At 37.4% G+C, this 23,134-nt stretch overlaps 1 protein-coding gene across 5 annotated transcripts in view; it reads left to right on the forward strand.

Moving 5' to 3' along the window:
* CNTN4 (contactin 4) overlaps positions 1 to 23,134 on the forward strand; it is a 974,474-nt gene that overhangs the window by 717,646 nt on the left and 233,694 nt on the right. For all 5 annotated transcript variants that reach the window (XM_017507289.2, XM_017507292.2, XM_037730965.1 and 2 more), the window contains one exon: positions 3,301 to 3,396. In XM_017507289.2, coding sequence (XP_017362778.1) covers positions 3,301 to 3,396 — 96 coding nt within the window. The remainder of the gene's footprint in view (positions 1 to 3,300; positions 3,397 to 23,134) is intronic.

A 23,134-nucleotide genomic window follows, 5' to 3' on the forward strand; every position in this document is an offset into this window, starting at 1 on the left:
AGCATTTGGGTTGGTTCCGTGATTTTGCTATTGTGAATTCTGCCGCCATAAACTTGTGTGTGCAAGGATCTTTTTCGAGTAATGACTTCTCCGGCTAGATACTCAGTGGTGGGACTGCTGGATCAAATGGCAGTTCTACTTTTAGTTCTTTAAGGAATCTCCACACTGTTTTCCGTAGTGACTGTACTAGTTTGTCACATATATATCACATATTATGATATGATATATATAATAACTAATATATATGATAGATATATATCATATAACATATATATATGTATCATATATATGTAACTCATGGCTGGGTGTGGTGGCTCATGCCTGTAATCCCAGCACTTTGGAAGGCCCAGCCTGGTGGATCATGAGGTTGAGATCGAAAACATCCTGGCCAACATGGTGAAACCCTGTCTCTACTAAAAATACAAAAATTAGCTGGGCATAGTGGCAGGCACCTGTAGTTCCAGCTGCTTGGGAGGCTGAGACAGGAGAATCGCTTGAACCCGGGTGGTGGGGGTTGCAGTGAGCCGAGATCCCATCACCGCACTCCAGCCTGGCGACAGAGCAAGACTCCATCTCAAAAAAAAAAAAAAAAAGAAACTTATTAATGTAACCAGATACCACCAGTAGGTACCCCAATAACTGATGGAAAAAATAAAATAAAAAATAAATTATTTAAAATAATCCAAATAATAATTATAGAAATATTGGTGGTAAAGGCTTAATTAACCATGAGTTTACAAACTTCAACATAATACTCATTTATACACACAGTTCTTTTACTTAGAAAACTGTCATATTGCCAGTGTTAGGACATAGATAGATATTTATACCTGAAAAGAACAATTTGAGGCGTGTAATCTTTTCCTAAACTTGTGCATAAATATCGTGTCCCTTGCTTCACATCCGCAGCTCACTCTAGTGTGCATTTGCTACTTGAAATTTTTTCTTAATTGAAATGTTTGGGGTATGCTTTGCCACTGAATCACAACATTCTGCAGTGGACAGAACAAACGCATACTGAGCACCAACCTTGTAGCATGAAACATCTTGTTCTTGCTGCCTTCATGCCTTTTCAAAGATTATCTCATTAAATCTTTTCACTTGACTCTTATGTTGAAACAAAAACATTCATTCCATCATATTTATGAGAAAATTAAGACCTGCCCAAGGTCAACACAGTTAATAAGTGGCAGAGATGGCTCTCAAACTCAGATTTGCCCAAATACAGTCTTTCTATTTGCTGTATAGGAAGGATTTATCATTTGGAATCTATTTCAATTAATAACTAATAAATGTTTCTGATTATTTTCTCAAATACCAGATTTAATGAGATACACTTCAAATGCCTAAAACTTATAGAAGTGAATGAATTTATAAGCTAAGAAGAAAAACACATGAATTCAGTATTTTTAAACTGAGGAAAAATAGTTAAAAATCACTGACATTATTTCTCATTTTCTTGCTCATTTCTTAATACTATTTCTCTGGTCAGAAACCATGATTGGTTTTGCCTAGATGATACCTGATCTCTACTGTCTCTCAACTCTTAATTTTTCATGCAACTCTGGAAATTGAATGGGATATCTGTGCAAAAATGTAGATGACTTACTCTAAGAACCTATATTCAGAAGTGACAATTCAGACTGATTCAGTGCCACTTTTAGGGATAATGGTTTAAAATATTAATTCTGTGACAAAGTTTTTAAAAATCCCGGCTTAATTCCTTTTGAAGAAATCTCAGACCATTTCCATGAAGAGAAGAAAAATACCATGTTCTACCCTCACTTGGTATCCATTGAATATAAATAAGCTTATTACATCAGAAATATAATTGAAATCATAACACTGATTTGTTTTGTGCTGAGTATGTATGTGTCCTTCATGCTCACTTTTCACAGCCTAACCCCGGCAATCTCTGGGTTGCTATGATTAGGTGTTACGTGTCAGACCTGCCAGCTTGAGCCCTAACAGGACAGAAGTTGTGTTCTCATAATGCTTGCCTTCTGAGCTGGCAATCAGATAGTACTTAATGGAATTTTTGTGAATATATAAGTGATGAAGACAATAATGTATAAACTTAAAATATCCCTAATTTTAGAAGAATCTGCTAATTAAGACATGTATATGTGCAATTTAAAAAATATCCTTAGCACTCCTTGAAACTAAGCCTGAATGTGGAAACATTCCACTTTGTAACTGCAGCCTTCCCGATTGTTATCAGGAGTACATGAGATAATAACCATAAAATACTTACCAAAATGACCAGCATGGAGGAAGTCGTCAGTAAATGTCACTCTGCTCTAGTGTGCACAGCCAGATGGCTTGCAACCCTGCACAACGTACTTGAGTTGGAAGTCCTCAAATCTGTTAAAAGTTTATTAAATCAAATGTAATAACAAAAAACGAAATGGCAGTTAACACACTCCTTATTGAGAGGATTTACATTTCAGAGGGTGGAAGAAAAACTGTTTCGTGAACAATAATATGTCTCACTTTATTAGACATATTTCTTATATTAACTTATTTATACTTGTAACTGCTTATTAAACTGTGATCTTTGGGTTTATAAATGTCTTATCTCTCTAACCACACTTGATGTTTTTGAGGGAATAAAACATTCTTCTAAAAAGAACCATGAACAGTACCTTCTAAATATTTTAAAGTATACCACAAGAACTTTAAAACAATTATGTATCTGTATATATATCTATACATTTTATAGAGAGTTGTGTATGTGTATAAAGAGAGAGAGAGTCACATGCTGGGTATGCATGGAGAGACAAGCATAATTGCATATAATAGAATGGTTTGTGAAGTGAACATAATTGTGTCAGAAAACAAGAGTTTGCATCCTGATAATGATATTTAAATACAGAGAAGTCTTGGGCAGGTCACTTAACATCTTTAGTGTCTTCACCTAGACCTGTACTACCCAATATAATATTCTGGCATGATGGAAGTCTTCTATTTCTCTGCTGGCCAATATGATAATCACTAAGTGCATGTGGCTATTGAGCACTTGAAATGTGACTAGTGTCTGAGGAACTGAATTATAAATTGTATTGAATTTTAATTATTTTAAATCTAAATAGGCACATGTGGCAAGTGGATACTTTAGTAAACAGTATAACCATAAAATCAAGGAGGATGGGACAATATCATATAAAAAGAAGGTCTTGTGAATTCCCTTATGGGTGCTACGAATGCTGTTTTGAGCAAAATGATTCTCTTTTGAAACGGTGATACTCTCCTGTGATATCTTAGGACTTTAAATCCTTTTCCCCTTATTTCTTCCAACAGATCTTGACAACTTTAAAACAAGAACAAGAAGCACTGTGTCTGTCCGTCGAGGTCAAGGAATGGTACTACTGTGTGGCCCGCCACCCCATTCTGGAGGTACATATAAATGCACTGACATGTGTACACTTCACTCACTGTTATTTTTTGTTGTTGTTGAATGTTCTCCCTTCTGACACCAGCTGAGTGGACGGTGTCATTTACAGAGATTCCCAAAGTCCCTTCATGTAGAGGAAAAACCATTCTGAATGCCTCCCATCATTAATATAGGAAAATGTCAGATTGTGCAAATTTTCCGCACCACTGCTGTCTACCTGGCACAAGAGGAAAGACACCTAAGTCAATCAAAGTCAGAATGCTATTGCTTGGTAATGCAGTGTAATTTAAATGACTCATACTTCTTACAACTTGATTGGGTTAAAAAACGTAGCCCTGCGTCACTTCATCTCCTGGATGGTCTGAACTGTCTGTGAACTGTTTCTACTCACAATACTTCTAACACCAAATGTTTGCGTTTTTTCCACACCAACAACCAAGTCTCAATCTTCTGGATACCAACTGGCTGTCCAATGATTCAATTCCATTCTGACACTAACTACCTCACTAACTACTCTAGGATGGTTAGTGTCAGAACTCATAGGATATAGGCTCAGTCCCACAAAACTGCCTCCATTTCAGATGCCACTTGCAAGGCCTTGACCTCCCATATTTCTGACTAACTGGCTATAAAGTAGGGACTCCCCTAACTCCCTCCTTGGCTTCCATAATTTGCTAGGATGTCTCCCAGAACTCAGGGAAAACAGTTCACTTACCATACCAGTTTGTTATACAAGATACATATGAACAACCAGATAAACATGTGGAGCGAGTGAGGGCTGAAGGGTTCTGATGCAGGAGTTTCTACCCTTGTGGACCCTCCCTGCATATGGATGCCCAGAAGCTCTTCAAACCCTGTCGGTTAGGGGTTTTATGCAGGTTATGTTATGTAGGCATGATGATCAAATCTATGGCCATTGGTAATTGAACTCAATTTTCAGCCCTTCTCCCATCTCCAGGAATGGGGAATAAGGAGGCTGAAAGTTTTAACCCTTTAATTATTTGGTTGGTTCCTCTGACAAGCAGTCAAAGGGCTTCACCAAGAGTCACCTCATTAGCATAAACTCAAGTATAATTGAAAGGGACCTATTTATGAATAACAAAAGACACTCTTCTCACTCAGGAAATTATAAGAGTTTTAGGATATAGATGAAATATATATTTATATATTTCTTATTAATTATAGTATCACAGGATCAGACCAAGAAAAAAAAGTTCCTTGACCGTAGAATCTAAGATCACTTTGTGGAGACTCATAACAACTACATCAGTTAGGAATGCATTTAACTGCAAATAACTGAAAACCCAGCTCACAATATTATTTTTCTCACATGCAAGATTTCCTTTTTTTTTTTTTTGAGACAGAGTCTCACTTTGTCACCCAGGCTGTAGCGTAGTGATGTGATCTTGGTTCTTGGCTCACTGCAACCTCTGCCTCCCCGGTTCAATCGATTCTCATGCCACAGCCTCGCAAGTAGCTGGGATTACAGGCTCCCACCACCACACCCAGCTAATTTTTACATTTTTAGTAGAGATGTGGTTTTACCATGTTGATCAGGCTGGTCTCAAACTCCTGACCTCAAGTAATCCACCCGCCATGGCCTTCCAAAGTGCTGGGATTACAGGGGTGGGTGAGTCAGTGCACCCAGATGGCATGCAAGAATTTCAAAGGTATGTAATCTAAAGCTAGCACAGCTTCTTGAGGATGTCTTCTAGGACTCATACCCTTCACTGATCCCACTCTGAAGTGTTTAGCATGTGGTATGGATGAGGCATAAAGTCTGCATTCCAAACCAGATCAAATGGGAAGAAGCAAAGACAAAAGGCGAAAGTTTGTTTTTGTCCATTTCAATTTACCTCCATTATCTAAAGTTTTTTTTTTTTTTTTTTTTTTTTTTTTTTTTTACTTGAGGACTTTGCCTTCATTTCATTGATCACCCCAGTGGCAAAAGAGAGTGAAAAATCAAATATTTCATGCCCTGGAAAATATCATAATTTTGTTAACAAGGGAGAGTATGGAGAGATGTGTAAGCAACTTGCAGTGTCAACTTAAAGGACCTATAATGACTAAAGGGCAACTATAACTGCACATAAAGGATTCAGTTATGTGGAGGCTTAATAAGTAGTGATATTTATTAGGATTTCACTAAGGTCTGTAATGACAAAATTGATAAGCTCCACTCTTGGAGGTTCAGGCTGATGTTTAGTTCAATATCTGCTATTCTTGTTATTGCCTTAGTTTTCAGTTTCACTTTCCATATGATTAAAAGAAGAAATGTTTTAAATTTGGAATTTGAAGAACATTTTTATTTTTGTCCTCCATTCAAAAGTTGTAGTGTTTCCTTTCTCATCTAATTCTGAGCTAACATTTTCAGCAGAAAATAGCAATTAGTAAAGGAGGTAAAATGCGTGTATTTCAAGCATACTGCATACAAAGGTAGGGTGGGAGAGCCAGGTTCCCCTCTATGTCTGGATCAGGGACATGGAATTGTTAGTATCTCCAGTTTTTGAAGACTGACAGAAAATCTAGGTTTGATTTCAAAGGTTTGTGTTTGGAAAATGGGATTATTCTTTAGAATTTCATTTTCCTTTCAAGTTAGTGTCAGAAGCACTAAATCTGGAGTCCAGGATATGAATTTTTATCCTTTTTCTGTTTCAAAACATTATTTGATACTGGGAAAATATCGTCAGATTTTTTATGCCTCACTCTGCCTACGTATAAAATGAAGAGATTAAAGAAATCTCTCAAATCCCTATTGATTATATCAATAATTATAACTCAATAAGGGCTAAACATCTTGTTTATCAAGTATGTTTGCATTATTGAAGGCCTGTCCTTTACATGAGAAAACCACTCCACTGTGGATATATATTTAGATTCAGGTGAAGTTCACTCAGACTAACACTTCTCCTTTTAATATGAAGTCTGATCAAAATTAAAATTGTAGATTTTACTAATTTCTTTTGTAGGCTACCTTCACTGCCTTAAGCTTTCATCACATGGCTGCAAATCTAAAAATTAATCTTGTAGGTATATTAAAAAAAATACCACTACTCTCTGGTATAATGATCTCTTTAGGAAAGGCAAAACACATGAAGTGATGCTGTGCTGCTGCACAGTGAAGTACCTGACTACTTTCCCTTTCCCACAGAGAGATGTATTAAAATTTTCCATAGACATCTACTGAAATGCACTTGTCTCTGCTGGCAGCAGTCAGCAGCTCTGAAATCCAGTTTCTTGAGCTGTGCTGACATTCCTGACAATCTTGATGGTGAAAGACAAGCAAATAAATATTCTTATTATGAGTTCTATTAGAAACGGTGTGCATAGTAACGCTGTAGGCAAAGCCGGCACGGCTAGGAAATTTTTGAGAAAAGAACAAAAAGATCTTCAAGGTTATAAGAGGGCATCTCAGCCATCCATCAGTTTTGGGCAAGGGAGACAATGATTATCTGATGAAATCCTTCCAATTTCTCAAAAGGCTCCAATGCAACAGTACAACACTGATTCTCTCACCGCTTTTCTGGACTGTGTGTCACCCTAAACTGGCAGAATCATTGTGAGCCACTGGGCATACTGAGCATTTTAGACCCAGCATATGGTCTCCTGGTTTCCATTGTAACAGATCATGCAGAGGAAAGGAAATGAGTCAGCTTTTTATTATATCAGTGGGGTACTGAGTAATGGCATGAAATCCATTGTAAGGGATGCTGCATGTCCTATTTCGAAAGCTGTGCGGTGTCAGACCTTCTTAGGGTAGCAGAGAAATGAGCAGCAATTAATCTGTTTTGAAAAGCATTTCAGTCAGCAGGTATTTCCAGCACTTTACCAATTACTATATGTGGCATCTTTGTCATCTCTTGGTTTATATCCATGAATTCAGATGTGATATTTTTGCATAGATTTTTACCATTAAATATAACAAAACACTAAAAAATAGAAATCACTTTGATGGACTCTGGCTTTCTTTGGTGCTCCTTCCTATTAGAAACAGAGATTATTGAGGTCCAGAATATCTACTTTGCTTTCTGCCAACTCCAGGGTCACTGGGCATCAGGAATTCATGACCTTTAACCAAGCTCTCATTAAATAGGAATTGAGCAGAGGAACTTTGAGATTCTTCCTTCCAATATACAAAAATTTCTAGGTTATTCATCAAAAAAATCCTCACGAACTGTTCATCAAAAGAAATTTTTGTTCATGACTTCCTTTTATATGTCACCAAGGTGCTTGCTACTCAAAGGGTGGTCCATGGACCAGCAGCATTGGTCTCACCTGGAAATTTGATAAAAAGGTAGAATCTCAGACCCCACCACAGCCTACTGAATCAGAACTTGCATTTTAATAAGATCTCCAAGTGCTCATATACACATTAAAGTTTGAGATGCCCTCATTCATAGCTGTGGTTCCCACGTGCACCCTACCTCTGGCCAGTGGGGGTTGACAGCTTGAGAAACTAAAGGGCAGCTTGTTAAAACCATAGGTGTCCAACCTGTTCACAAGGATATTCTGATTCCATAAATCTGGGGCAGGGTTCCAAGGCTGTTAAAAAAGAAAAAAATCAGGCCAGGCACGGTGGCTCACACCTGTAATCCCAGCACTTTGGGAGACTGAGGTGGGAGGTCAGGAGTTTGAGACTAGCCTGGCCCACATGGTGAAACCCCACCTCTACTTAAAATACAAAAATTAGTCGGCTGTGCTGCTGTGCACCTGTAATCCCAGCTACTTGGGAGTCTGAGACAGGAGAATCGCTTGAACCCAGAAGGCAGAGGTTGCAGTGAGCCAAGATTGTGCCACTGCACCCCAGCCTGGCGACTGGGGTGAGACTCTGTCTCAAAACAAAACAACAAAACAATAAAACTCTAGCTGACTAACTGACACTGAGGCAGCTCCAGATCTAAACTCCATTCACTTGGATCATCTACAAAAGTAGCCCCGGTCTGGCCCTGCTGAGATGGAGTGCTTTGATTTCCACATCACTCAGGCAGAAGGGCTGAACATTCCTTACATGAAATGTTTATTTAAAATAATTCATTTAGTTATTTATTTTTTGAGATGGAGCCTCACTCTGTCACCCAGGCTGGAGTGCAGTGGCATGATCTTGACTCACTACAACTTCTGCCTCCTGGGTTCAACCTGATTCTCCCACCTCAGCCTCCTGAGTAACTGGAATTACAAGCATGCACCACCATGCCTAGCTAATTTTTCTATTTTTAGTAAAGACAAAGTTTCACCATGTTGGCCAAGCTGGTTTCAAACTCCTGACCTCAAGTGATCTTCCCAAAGTGCTGGGATTATAGGCATGAGGCACTGTACCAGCCAATTTAAAATAATTCAAAACAAAATATAGTTACATTAGGCTTTACCTTTGACTTCATGTTTTTGTTCATAAAGGAAATGAAAAACTAAGAAAAGGCTGGCTTTTCCTAGGGATTCATATTTAGAAATAGCATTCTGGTCAGGTGCAGTGCCTCATGCCTGTAATTCTAGCATTTTGTGAGGTTAAAGTGGGAGGATCACTTGAGCCCAGGAATTTGGGATCAGCTTGGCAACACAGGGAGAGTTTGTCTCTAAAAAATAATTTTATTGGCCAGGTGTGGTGGCTCACACCTGTAATCCCAGCACTTAGGGAGGCTAAGGTGGGCGGATTGCCTGAGGTCAGGAGTTTGAGACCAACCTGGCCAACATGGAGAAAGCTCTACTAAAAATTCAAAAATTAGCCAGGCGTGGTGGTGCATACCTGTAATCTCAGCTACTCAGGAGACTGAGGTGGAAGAATCACTTGAGCCCCGGAGGCGGAGGTTGCAGTGAGCTGAGATGATGCCATTGCACTCCAGCCTGGGTGACTAGAGGGAGACTCCATCTCAAAAAATAATCATTATTACTATTATCACTTTATATTATTTTATTTTATTTGAGAGAGAGTCTCACTCTGTCACCCAGGCTAGAATGCAGGGTCATGATCTCAGCTCACTGCAACCTCTGCCTCCCGGGTTCAAATGATTCGCCCGCCTCAGCCTCAGGAATAGCTGGGACTACAGGCATGTGCCACCACACCAAGCTCATTTTTCTATTTTTAGTAGATACAGGTTTTTGCCATGTTGGCCAGGCTGGTGTCAGACTCCTGACCTCAGGTGATCCACCCACTTCGGCCTCCCAAAGTACTGGGATTACAGGTATGAGCCACCATGCCTAGCCTAAAAAAATAATTTTAAAAATTAGCCAGGTGTGGTGGTGTGTGCCTCTATGCCCAGCTATTCGAGAGGATGAGGTAGGAGGATTCCTTGAGCCTAGGAGTTCAAGGCTGCAGTGAGCTATGATCACACCACTGCTCTCCAGGCTGGGCAAGAGAGTGAGATCCTGTCTTAATAGCAAACAAACAGACAAACCCAAAAGTATCATTTTCTATTCAGCCAACTTTCCTACAGTATTATTAGTGAATGTATGGCTTCCCAGAGTAAATTTAAAAAAGAAAACCACCTGATTCTGATTCTGAGATTATTTTCGTTGTTATGGGTTTTAGAGAATCTAGCTGTAATTTTCATCTTTAGATTGCTTTTACACAGAACGCACCCCCACTAGAGTTGGATCCTATCCACAGGGCACCAGACCCAGGGACCTTAAAACAGAACATCTGTAGAGTCCTTTATGGTGTTTATAATGCTTTAGTTTATATTATATTATCTTTGGATCCTCACAAGAATCCCATAGGAAGTAAGGACATGTGTTTCATAGATAAGGAAATAGAAGCAAAGAGATTGTGTGAGGGCACACTTTAATTGATGGCAGGAACAAGAGTTACTGTTGCCTAGAATGTGCCGTTTTATTTGCACATAGTAGAGAAGAGTAGAAACATGTATTGTACTGTCTACGGCAGTGATTCTTTGGGCCACACCCCAGGTCAATTAAATCTGAGTTTCTTCATGGCAAGGGATCCTCCGGCATCATTTGCACTTTTTAAAGCACCCCAAGTAATTCTAATATGCAGCCAGGGTGGAAAACTTGTGTCCCTGCATTACAAAATCAAGCGGTACTTATCCCAGCAAAATGTCTCTATATACAAACCTCTCCAGGGTTCCATAAATGTAATTTTATGTGGACATACCCATACAAATTATAATCACAGCACTAAAAGAAGCAACCATGCCTTTCCACAGCATGGTTATTTCAGCTGGGCCATGTTGTATTTACTGTAGGACAGAGATAAAAGCGTGAAAGTAGGACACCCATGTTCGAGTCCTAGCTCTCCCATTAACTTGCTATGTGGTCTTGGGCCAATTATGTAACTTCTTTGAGCCCTATTTCCTCATTTGACTTCTGTTTCTGTCTTCTTATACCTACTCAGCTTTCAGTATCAAGATATCACCTTCAGAGTTATACTCACCCAGTTTCTTACTTAGTCCAAACTATGCTGATAGGTCACTGAGCCAGGACTAATCATACTGTGCTAAAATTTAGCATCCTCTGTTCCCAGAATAATAATCTTCAAGATGTCCACATTCAAGTTGGCTCTGCCTAACTTCACATTCAATGCCTTATTCTCATTCTTTTCCCCAAACTGGCTCCCAGGTTTACCAGTTTTATATAATTTAAGATTTTCAGGTGCCTCCTTAGTCCAGACACTTAGCTTAGCTATTGTCCTCATTTGTTACCCAAAGGTGCATGAAATCCCATTTTAACCCCACTCCAAACCTCCAACCATAGCATGCTATTCTTTGCATTCTAAGTATAGCTGAAGTCTAGGAAGTCTAGTTATTGGGCCCTACCCATCATATCAGACACCCTAGGCTATTGACATTCGCCTGGCTGGGTCTTAGGTTTGTCAACTGTGCTTTGGGCAGCTGGTCACTTTCCTTAGGAAGCAGTTCCTCTACGTCCAGCTTACTCCCTCTCCTTTCTCTCATTACCATTTTCAGGCTCTCTCTCTCCTTCCCCGTATCTGGGTTCCTAGCATCACTTTCAAAGCCTCACACACTACTATAAAGCCAAACAAATGGAATTCATCTTTGTCCTGTAAACCTTTCAATTCTGTTATGAGGATAAAAAGATGTAACAAATGTGGCAGCAATTTGCACAATTAAAACTTCCAGACTGTCATGATTTTATTAATTAGGCTTGGTTTGATTGTTTTCATTTGCTTAAGCTTGAAATCAAAGTTAAATCAGAGAACTGCTCATCTTTGGAGATAGGTGATTCTTGATTTACATTCATATATCAACTTTGATATAAGCAAATAGTTTTCAGATACATCTCCCAAGAGATTTATATGAGACTTACATCTATTATTAACATAAATTGGTTATGCTCTGGCATTGTGGCTTTGTCATTCTTATAACATTTAAAAATTGCTCTTAAATACTTTACAGTTAAGGTAAACTCTACCAATAGTCTTCTCATAAACCAAACCCTGTGTGATTCTTTATATTTGCATTTTCTATTTAGTGTGTACAGTATGTGCCTGGACTCCATTTCCTTAGAAAAACCAAGGCACTAGGTAGACTTGGGAGGATCCAGGACTTTAAAAATACTGCTGAAATACTGCTGAGAGTGTTTTTAATAGACTAAAGAATGTTGTCTTAAACATATTTTTATGTGGCAGCTTAAAAAAGCAAAATGTGAGATTTTTAAATGGTTACAAAATTAACAATCACTTAATTGTCATAAAAAGCTATAAGAACACTGCTCTTAAGTATTGATCACCTTTTCTGGTCATATTGGGAACATGATTGAAGGTGCATATGGGAACAAGGAAAGGCCCAGCATTTCGCTTTAGTCATCTCATATTCTCCCTCTCTGTCTCATTCTGTGTGTGTGTGTGTGTGTGTGTGTGTGTGTGTGTGTGTGTGTGTAATGAGAGAAGTGCCCAAATATAGTTCCTAGTTTTGAAACCACAAATAACAAAGGATAGCTAATGATCTTCGGGTCCTGAGTGTTTGTTTCTTCACCACCACTGAGATAGCTGCTTTTTGATAGCCATTTTGTGTCACCTGAGAAATGACTTCCCTGAGAGATGCCTTATCACCTGCAAATAAATTAAAAACCATAGGTGCCCAGTAGGTTAACACTGATCATGTTGGAAATCAATGAATCAGAAAAGGTTCTGTAAGGCAAAATGTGGATTCTTGTCACCTGGTCTTAGAACTTACTTTTACATGATGTATAAAATGTTGGTTGGGAGTGGCTTTGAAGTACTGCTACTATGCCATTCTTCAAGAATGTTAGAGTCAGCCAAACATTTTTTAGTTAAACCACCTTTTATAATATGATTTCTGTGGAACGTGCTTTCTGATTTCCATTTCTTAACAGAGGAACTTTATATATTCACTTAAGTAGACATCGATCTTAATTCAGAGGGGAAAGGTTAACAATTAGGTAGTGATAGGTTAATCAACATCATAGACTACCAAATACCCTTTTTAAAAATCAGAAATTAAATGTTCTTTTGTTTGTTCTTCGTGTAACGGGATCTTACTCTATCACCACCTAGTCTGGAGTACAGTGGTATGATCATGGATCATTGCAGGCTGAAACTGGGCTCAAGCAATCCTCCCACTTCAGCCTCTTGAGTGGCTAGGACTACAGGCATAAGCCACCACCCTGGGTTAATTATTTTATTTTTTGGTAGAAATGGGGTCTCATTTTGTTGCCCAAGTTGGTCTCAAACTCCTGGCCTCAAGCGATCTTTCAACCTCAGCCTCCTAAAGTGCTGGGGTTACAGGCATGAGCCACCATGCCCATCCAGGAATGAAATATTCTTAAGGTGATCTTATTTAGTGCTTCTTGACTCTACCATGTTCCTTTGAAAGACATGAACTTGGACTCCTTTATCTGAAATGTAATTGGCCAGTTCCTCCCTTTTTTCTCTTCCTACTTTGCCAATCAGAGGGGGTTACAGCACATTAGTGATCTAATCAACATAGAATAATGTGAAACTGTTTATGAGGTGATACCTTTCTGCATTCATTAAATCTCCCCTTTCACCCATTGAGCAGAAAAAAAGGAGCCACACTGATCAGGACTACTTGCGATAAACTATCTGACCCAAATGGCCTGGGTGGAGAGGATAGGTCACTGGGAGGAAGTATTTGCCCCTACTACACCAAAGGCCAGCTCCACTTCTCTCATCTATGAGATCACTTAGCTCAAAGAAAGAATCAGCAAAAGAAGCAAAAAGGAGGAATTGGGCCTGGCATGTCTACAAGAGTGATTTGCTTCTCCTCTACCAGATATGACAAGGGGAAGTGAGGTGGATATTTCTGATGTCAGTTATCTCTGAAATTGGTGAAGTATATTCTGTGATGCTACTGACATACTTTTTGACTTTGAATTTTCCTGTCAACTCCTTTTAAAATAACTTGAATGTTTCATTACTCTACTTTTGAATGCCTAGTTGTCAAAACTATACTCTTATGAGTAGGAAAAAATAAGTTTATATAAGTAACAAATATTTGCTGGTCATAGAAAAATTATAGACTTTATATAGCTCAGCCTCCAGTTTCTTTTATCTTTTTATTCATTTTTTTTTGAGACAAAGTCTCACTCCATCATGCAGGCTGGAGTACAGTGGCAGCGCAATTTCAGCTCACTGCAACCTCCACTTTCTGGGTTCCAGCAATTATCTGCCTCAGCCTCACGAGTAGCTGGATTCCAGCCACCCTCCATGATGCCCAGCTAACTTTTTCTATTTTCAGTAGAGACAAGGTTTCACCATCTTGGCCAGGCTGGTCTTGGACTCCTGATTTCATGATCCACCTTCCTCCCAAAGTACTGGGATTACAGGCATGAGCCACCACGCCAGGCCTGAGCCTCCAGTTTCTTAAAGTAACTTTACAGAGAATTGGTGGTCTGGTTTCTGAGAAGAGTTCCTCAAAAATAGTAGCTATATACTTCCTACTTTAATTCTTCTTTTAGTTCTAATAAGAGAGGGGCTTAAGGTGTTTTTACAGCTATAGCAAGTTCCTGGCCATAGCACTTAGAAATAGACTCAGCTACTTAATAAATACGAGAATTAAATACCTTCTTATTCAGAAAAGATAATAATTTGACTAAAAAATAGCCGAAATAAATATCAGGAAACTTGTTTTCTAACTCCTTTTTTCTTCATTTCCTTTTGTGCACATGTTTCCATGTGCTTTATTACGCAGAAACCAAGAACTTAATGATGGCCCTAATAACCCAGCTTCTCTCCTGACAATTGATCTGTGCTTACTTTAATGATAGGCATTATGCAAATGATTTGTGGATATATAGATTTAAATTCAAGTTGAGTAGATCTCTAGTTTCTTTTTAAACATCCAAAAACAATCAAAAAGATTATCTCCACCTTTGATCCTTAGAACTAGAGGCCCACTGATGTCAGAGTAAGGGCCAAACACATTAGTACCAAAAGGAAATAACATATGGAAAGTGAGAATGGACCCATAAAGCTAAATGATCTACAAACTGTGATCGTTCAACAAAGCTCGACCACATACAGAGCTTTTTCTTTTGGAGTTGTCCTGTCCCAAAAAGTAGTGAAGGATGACTTTGTGGGGGAACATAGGTTGGGACATGAAGAGTCTGGAGATGCGAAAAACACATTACACATCCAGGGGAGTGCTAACAGGGAGGTACTAGCCAATAGAGAACAAATGATCAACACTGATATTTCAACAACATGAATCTGGCTGAGCGTTTCATAAATAATCCAGTGGACAATCAGGAATTAAGCAGGATAATGATGCAGCACATAGAATGGGGAAATGCTGACTGAGTCCTGGAAATGTGGAAATAGGCTCTGGTTAGGAACTCAGAAACTGAAGGCTCAGAAATGGAATATTTTCCACTGTCAGGGATTTTGAACCTATGAGTCTTAGGCACAAACAAGAAGTTGGTAATTTTTCTGATACGTTTAACATGCTCAGTTTGGTTTTCAGGCATTTAGGAACAAAATAATTGAGAAAAAGCCAAATTGAAGACCACAGAAAACTATACATCTTGGCAAGTGAAATTCATTTTCACACGCAAAGGAATAAATCGTGGCACTTTGTCTGAGGGTAGGATTAAAGCTTTTGATTCTATGTAATATCAAAATACTGATTTAAAAGGCAATGGTTTACTGGAATAGCTGTATATTACTCAATGACAAGCAATATGGATAAAAAAAATTTCAAATCAATCAAGGTGATTGGAGTTTTCCATAGCCACTAATGATTTTGACATTTGTAGATAAATAGAATAAATACAAAGTTCCAAATAATGCATAATAGTTTTACAGAGAGACCAACTCTGCCTGCATTATGAATTCAAATAAATGTATGAGGTTTAATTCAGAGGCTGACTGAGAGAATATTCTTGATATATTAAGTAAGTGGTGCTGCTAACAAAACAATGGGCATTCACTTTGTACTGAGCCAAAAGAGCTCTTCCCATCTTCAGCCAAAACACACCCTTTTTTTCTCCCATCATCTGGTTGCAGGTTAACACATTATCACGATCTTCACTGTCACAGTTAACCCCTGGAAAGGAGTTGTATCATAACACTCCACAGGACTTGATAAATCCATATGGCAGGCACAGCTGGAAAGATAGTTGCAGTTGATAAAGTAGCATTTCAGAAATATCCAAAGAATCTCTATTTTGTGAAGTATTTTGGAATTTACACATCCTCTCAGTCCCTTAAATCAGCACTGCACTATGAAACACCTGGGAAATGCCAAGATGCTTCAGTTTCAGGTGTTTGAAGCCCAGTTCTTATGATTTGCCACAAACCAGAGTTTGCTTTTTGAAGAGATAAACAGGACTTTTAAAAACAAAAGGTGGCTGATTTAAGGATTATATTTCTTCCTTTCCCACTTACTGAAAAATAAGGTAGCTATGACAGTTCTCTGAAATGAGTACCCAAATATAAGAAAGACATTCATGCACCTTCTTCTCTTGTTACCGTGAGAATTTGTCCACTGTCTCTGCAAGCTGACACTCCTAAATGTACGACTCCAGTTTACTTCAATGGACATAGTTGTGATGAATGAGATTTATGATTATGTTCCAGTGGATTATGTAAATTAGGATTTCAAGGTTAAGAAATATATTTCTTTTAAAAAGTAAAAATATGAGATTTTGGCAGAACCTTTCAGATACCAGGCCTTGTCATAGACAGGGCAGATAGAGGAGTGAACAAAAACAGTGTTTTCTCTTGCCATTTAGCCTACAGGTCTGCTGGGGAGGAGTGGGTAATGAGATCATCATACTGAGACGTGTGCTTTTAGATGTGAGATGGGGGTGAGGGGAAGGAAAACAAGGTTCAGTGACCATGTAAAATAGGAGAACATGATAATAGACTGGAGAGTCAGAGAAGGCTTCCTTGAAGAAGTAGTTCTGAGGTTCAGATCTTAAGGGTGAGAGAATAGAAGGAAAGGAGGAGTATTCTAGACAGAACAGCCATATATAAGCCTAGAGTGGGGAGACTGTCAAAAGAAGCCAACAGGGCCCATGGGTATGGACAAGGGGAAAGGTGTTTCAGTTTTCAGTGGTGACTAAAGCAATAGAAACTTCCATTTTTGTTCATCAAAATCTTATGAAATCAATGATACCCAGACATCGGTAAGATGGAAATAGAAAATAGTTATCAAATTGCTTCAAACCTAAGATTTAAAAGTTGAACTTCTGGGAGCCCCATGCAGTCAATTTATAGAAATAGAGGGATGCACCCATTCTTAGCTGGTGAAACCAAGGCTTGGGTAGAATTACAACCAATGTGTTAGAGTCATAGAATTAAATAAAAATTAAATATCTGTACTATGTAAATAAATAATAAAATAAATCTACACTATTATGATGACTTGGGAAAATACTTAGTGAAAAAAAGGATCGAGAAGGTGGGAAAATGTCAGACATTGGCTAAGGATGCAAAGCAAAACAAAGCAAAATGAAAATGCATGTGGAAGTAATGCCCTAAGAAAATGTAAGAAAATTAATGGATGCATCTCCATTGTGCTTTCAGTCAAGTACGAGAAAACATGGTTTCTATAAAACAAACACGCCAATGTAAAAAGGGAGCTGCTGCCAATACAGATTGAGGTTTGAAAGGAGCTGGCAATCATGAGAAATGAAAATATTAAAATCTGCAATGCAGACTCAGTAAAAAGCCAAATGAACATGGTAGAAAATTGAATTAGTGATAAGCATGACTAACTAGATAAATTTTTATAAAGAACATAAAACGAAAGTGTGATATCGGAAAGCTTTACAAATATGAAAATTAGGTAGTAAAGTTCCAATCCATATGTAATCAAAGTAATTGGTAAAGATAGATCATCAGCGTATACATATTATTTTATTATTTGTTATCATCACATACTTGCCATTCCATGTGAATTCATCATCCTTTTAATAGTAAAAACATGTTGTACTTTCTCATGTTTGACAGGGAGTCAAAAATATTATGGTATTATTTTAATAATTAAAAAAGAAAGGCTATTTACTGAGAGCTGCCAGGAACTTGGGGAAAACACTTGGTGTTTTATACATGTTGTTATATACAGTTCCAGAGATATACTCACAGGATTTGGAAAATTAAAAATATATATATTTTTAGGTCGGGCGTGGTGGCTCATGCCTGTAATCCCAGCACTTTGGGAGGCAGAGGCTGGCAGATCACCTGAGGTCAGGAGTTCAAGTCCAGCCTGGCTAACATGGTGAAATCCCATTTCCACTAAAAATACAAAAAAATAGCTGGGTGTGGTGGCATGAGCCTGTAATCCCAGATACTCCGGAGACTGAGGCAGGAGAATCGATTGAACCTGGGAGGAGGAGGTTGCAGTGAGCTGAGATCGTGCCACTGTACTCCAACCAAAAAAAAACAAAGGCCCCCGTCAAAAAAAAAAAAAAAAAAAAAATTTAATGGCATAACTTTTAACTTCAGTTCAGCATGAAACCATTCCATTTGTAGTGCCCAGCTGATACCTATGCTCCTAGTAGCCCATATATTCTGTTGTGTTTGTATATGAGACATGAATTTATTAAATATTTATTAAATATTTAATATTTAATATTTATTTAATATTTATTAAATATTTATTTAATTATTTAATTTAAAACATATCACAATTTTTGTTAAAGAAAACATAGATCTAAGAAATAAAAATGGGATGTGTGTACCATCTAAGTTGCTAGAGACAATGAAATCAAACAAGTTGTGGCCAGGTGTGGTGGCTCATGCCTGTAATCCCAGCACTTTGGGAGGCCAAGGCAGGCCGATGACTTGAGGTCAGGAGTTTAAGACCAGCCTAGCCAACATGGTAAAACTTCATCTCTATAATGATTTAAAAAATCAACCAGACGTGGTGGTGCATGCCAGTAATCCGAGCTACTCGGGAGGCTGAGGCAGGAGAATCACTTGAACCTAGGAGGTGAAGGTTGAAGTGAGCCAAGGTCGTGCCCCTGCACTCCAGCCTGGGTGCCAGAGTGAGACTCTATCTCAAGAAGAAAACAGAAAGAAAAAAGAAAAACAACAACAACAACAGCAACAACAACAAAGAATTTGTTATCTATTGAACCAGAGACCCAAAATAAAGATGAAAAAAAAGCATAAATGAAAAAAAGTATAGAAATATGACAGATATGAAGGTATATAGCTTATAATGAAATATAAAGAAATGCAACTTATTATAAATGTAAGGACCTCAGATTGAGTTAAAAATATTTGTGGTCTAAACAAAATATAATTGTACAAAATACCTATGCTACTAACAAAATAGATTTTTAAAAGAAAAATAATTAAGGGTAGAATTATTAGTTTTAGACCAAGCATTATTCAAATACAAAACATGAAATTAGATAAAGGTAATTTTTTCTTATAAAAATACACAAACCACAGTGAAGACATTCCATTTACATTATTTTGAACGTTATGAAACATAGAGTCAAAATATATAAAGCTAAAAGCTTGGGAATACAAGGAGAAATTACTAATGCATGTTTGTTACTTAACTTGACAGGTTAAGTAAATAACAATGAGGATATAAAGAATTTGAATAATAATGATTGGCCTTTCTTAATGTAAACATACATATTTATGGTTTTATTTTTAAGCACTTCTGTAACTTCTACTTTAATTGTTTACATGTTTAGCCAAAAAAAAATTTTTAACAAAATTGAAATTATATAGACAGACCTTATTTTCTGCCATAATGCAACTAAATAAGAAATTAGTTATAAGTCAATTTTATACAACACCACAAATTAAAAAAAAAATCAATACATGCAAATTCCAAATCACAATTCTGATATCTACTTGTTCAAAGAAAAGATAAAACCCACATTAATCTATTTTTCAAAAGTGAAAAAAAATGAAAACAAATGTATCTACTCTTAGACAATTTATGAAAAGTATGCCCTGAAATAAATTAATAACCTTAAATTTGTTGCTATGCAAGGAATCCTGGAAATAAAAATTAGTTTCTTAAGTATTCACCTCATGGAATTCAAAGGAACATAGCACAAACCTAAGGGATATGAAATGAAAGAAAATAAAACTCAAAATTAGTAAATTAGAAAATAGAAAACAGTGTACAGAGAAACATCCAAGAGGAGCTTTGAGAGAGACAAAAAAAAATATATGAGATATTTCTCTCCAAATCTAATCAAGAACAAACCAGAGAAATACAAATATGCAAGATGATAAATTAAAAAGAGCATATAATTTTGCATAAAAGATTTAGAATCATTTAAAAAATTATGTACAACTCTAGGATCATTTGAACATCTGGATGAAATGAACAATCTATTACAAATATATAAATAACAAAATTGAACCAAGAAAATGTATAAGATATGAACAAATACACCAATTATTATGGAAGAAATTGAAAATTGTCAAGAATTACTTTATGTATATATAAAGTGTATATATATATAAAGTATATATATATTTTATTGCACTTTAGGTTCTGGGGTACATGTGCAGAACATGCAGGATTGTTGCATAGGTACATACACAGCAATGTAGTTTGCTGCCTTCATCCCCCTGTCGCCTGTATCTGGCATTTCTCCCCTGTTATCCCTCCCCAACCTCCCTACCCCGCACTGTCCCTCAGCAATTCCCCCCAACAGACTGCAGTGTGTGATAATCCCCTCCCTGTGTCCATGTGTTCTCATTGTTCAATACTCACCTATGAGTGAGAACATGAAGTGTTTGAATTTCTGTTCTTGTGTCAGTTTGCTGAGAATGATGGTTTCCAGGTTCATCCATGTCCCTACAAAGGACACAAACTCATCATTTTTTATGGCTGTTTAGTATTCCATGATGTATATGTGCCACATTTTCCTTGTCCAATCTATCATCGATGGGCATTTGGGTTGGTTCCAGGTCTTTGCTATTGTAAACAGTGCCACAATGAACATACTTGTGCATGTGACTTTATAATAGAATGATTTATAATCCTTTGGATATATACCCAGTAATGGGATTGCTGGGCCAAATGGAATTTCTATTTCTAGGTCCTTGAGGAATTGCCACACTGTCTTCCACAATGGTTACACTAATTTACACTCCCACCAACTGTGTAAAAGTGTTCCTGTTTCTCCACATCCTCCACAGCATCTGTTGTCTCTGGATTTTTTAATGATCGCCATTCTAACTGGCGTGAGATGGTATCTCATTGTGGTTTTGATTTGCATTTTTCCAATGACTAGTGGTGATGAGCATTTTTTCATATGTTTGTTGGTATCATATATGTTTTCTTTTGAAAAGTGTCTGTTCATGTCCTTCGGCCACTTTTGAATGTGTTTATTTGTTTTTTCCTTGTAAATCTGTTTTAGTTCTTTGTAGATTCTGGATATTAGCCCTTTGTCATATTGGTAGATTGCAAAATTTTTTTCCTATTATGTTGGTTGCTGGTTAAGTCTAACGATTGTTTATTTTGCTGTACAGAAGCTCTGGAATTTAATTAGATCCCATTTGTCTATTTTGGCTTTAGTTTCCAATGCTTTTGGTGTTTTAGTCATGAAGTTGTTGCCTATACCTATGTCCTGAATGGTTTTGCCTAGGTTTTCTTCTAGAGTTTCTATGGTGTTAGGTCCTATGTTTAAGTCTTTAATCCATCTGGAGTTAATTTTAGCGTAAGGTGTAAGGAAAGAGTCCAGTTTCTGCTTTCTGCACACGGCTAGCCAATTTTCCCAACACCATTTATTAAACAGGGAATCCTTTCCCCATTGCTTGTTTTTGTCAGGCTTGTCAAAGTTCAAATGGTTGTAGATATGTGGCATTGCCTCCGAGGCATCTGTTCTGTTCCATTGGTCTATATCTCTGTTTGGTACCAGCACCATGCTGTTTTGATTACCGTAGCCTTGTAGTGTAGTTTGAAGTCAATCAGGTAGCGTGATGCCTCCAGCTTTGTTCCTTTTGCTTAGGATTGTCTTGGCTATGCAGGCTCTCTTTTGGTTCTATATGAAATTTAAGGTGGTTTTTTCTGGTTCTGTGAAGAGGGTCATAGGTAGCTTGATGGGGATAGTGTTGAATCTATAAATTACTGCGGGCAGTGTGGGCATTTTCATGATATTGATTCTTCCTAACCATGAACATGGAATGTTTTTCCATCTATTTGTGTCTTCTCTTATTTCCTTGAGCAGTGGTTTATAGTTCCCCTTGAGGAGGTGCTTTACATCCTTTGTTAGTTACATTCCTAGGTATTTTGTTACCTTTGTGGCAATTGTGAATGGCAGTTTGTTCTTGATTTGGCTCTCTTTAAGTCTGTTATTGGTATATAAGAATGCTTGTGATTCTACCCATTGATTTTGTATCCTGAGACCTTGTTGAAGTTGCTTATCAGTTTAAGGAGATTTTGGGCTGAGACAATGGGGTCTTCTAAATATACAATCATGTCATCTGCAAATAGAGACAATTTGACTTCCTCCTTTCTTAATTGAATACCCTTTATTTCTTTTTCTTACCCTATTGCTCTGGCTAGAACTTTCAATACTATATTGAATAGGAGTGGTGAGAGAGGGCATCCTTGTCTTGTGCCAGATTTCAAAGGGAGTGCTTCCAGTTTTTGCCCATTCAGTAAGAAGAATTACTTTCTCCAAGTGCTCTGGTCTATACATTTTATAAAGAAAATATTTTAAAGTTTTAAGATAATTCTCTTGCCAAATAATTTGTGTCACAGCCAAGACAAGATGAAAGACTACCAGTTTATTTTATGAAATGAGAATAATCCTGGCACTAGAACTTGACAAATATAGCAAAAAGGGAATGCCTCTCTCTTATTTATGAATGTTGGTAACAATTATATAGTGGTAATATATGTAGGCACTATTTTAAATGCTTTACATATATTAGCTCATTTAACCCTTACAAAAATCTTACAGAGTTGTTATATATTCCCATTTTATGGATGAGAAAAATACCTGAGACATTAAGTAAATATGGCATTACTCAACAATTCATGAAAAACCACTTTAATATATGAATATTCAATGAGATAGAAATTTAAAAGTACAGGCAACTAAAAAGAAGCCAAAATAAGTATTTGCTCAAAATATACCATATTATATATTAAAAATACAAAAACAAAATTAAAAAATAAAAACATGATGAGGGAATGCCAGCAAAATGGCCAAATAGGAATAGCTCTGGTACATGGCTCCCAGCGAGATGGATGCACAAGGTGGGTGAACTCTGCATTTCCAACTGAGGGATCACAACTCCTCGCCAACAAGGGAACAAAAACTGGATGGAGAATTAGTTTGATGAATTGACAG

Source organism: Cebus imitator, unplaced genomic scaffold (genome assembly GCF_001604975.1).
Source record: "Cebus imitator isolate Cc_AM_T3 unplaced genomic scaffold, Cebus_imitator-1.0 Scaffold371, whole genome shotgun sequence".
Taxonomy (NCBI): domain Eukaryota; kingdom Metazoa; phylum Chordata; class Mammalia; order Primates; family Cebidae; genus Cebus; species Cebus imitator.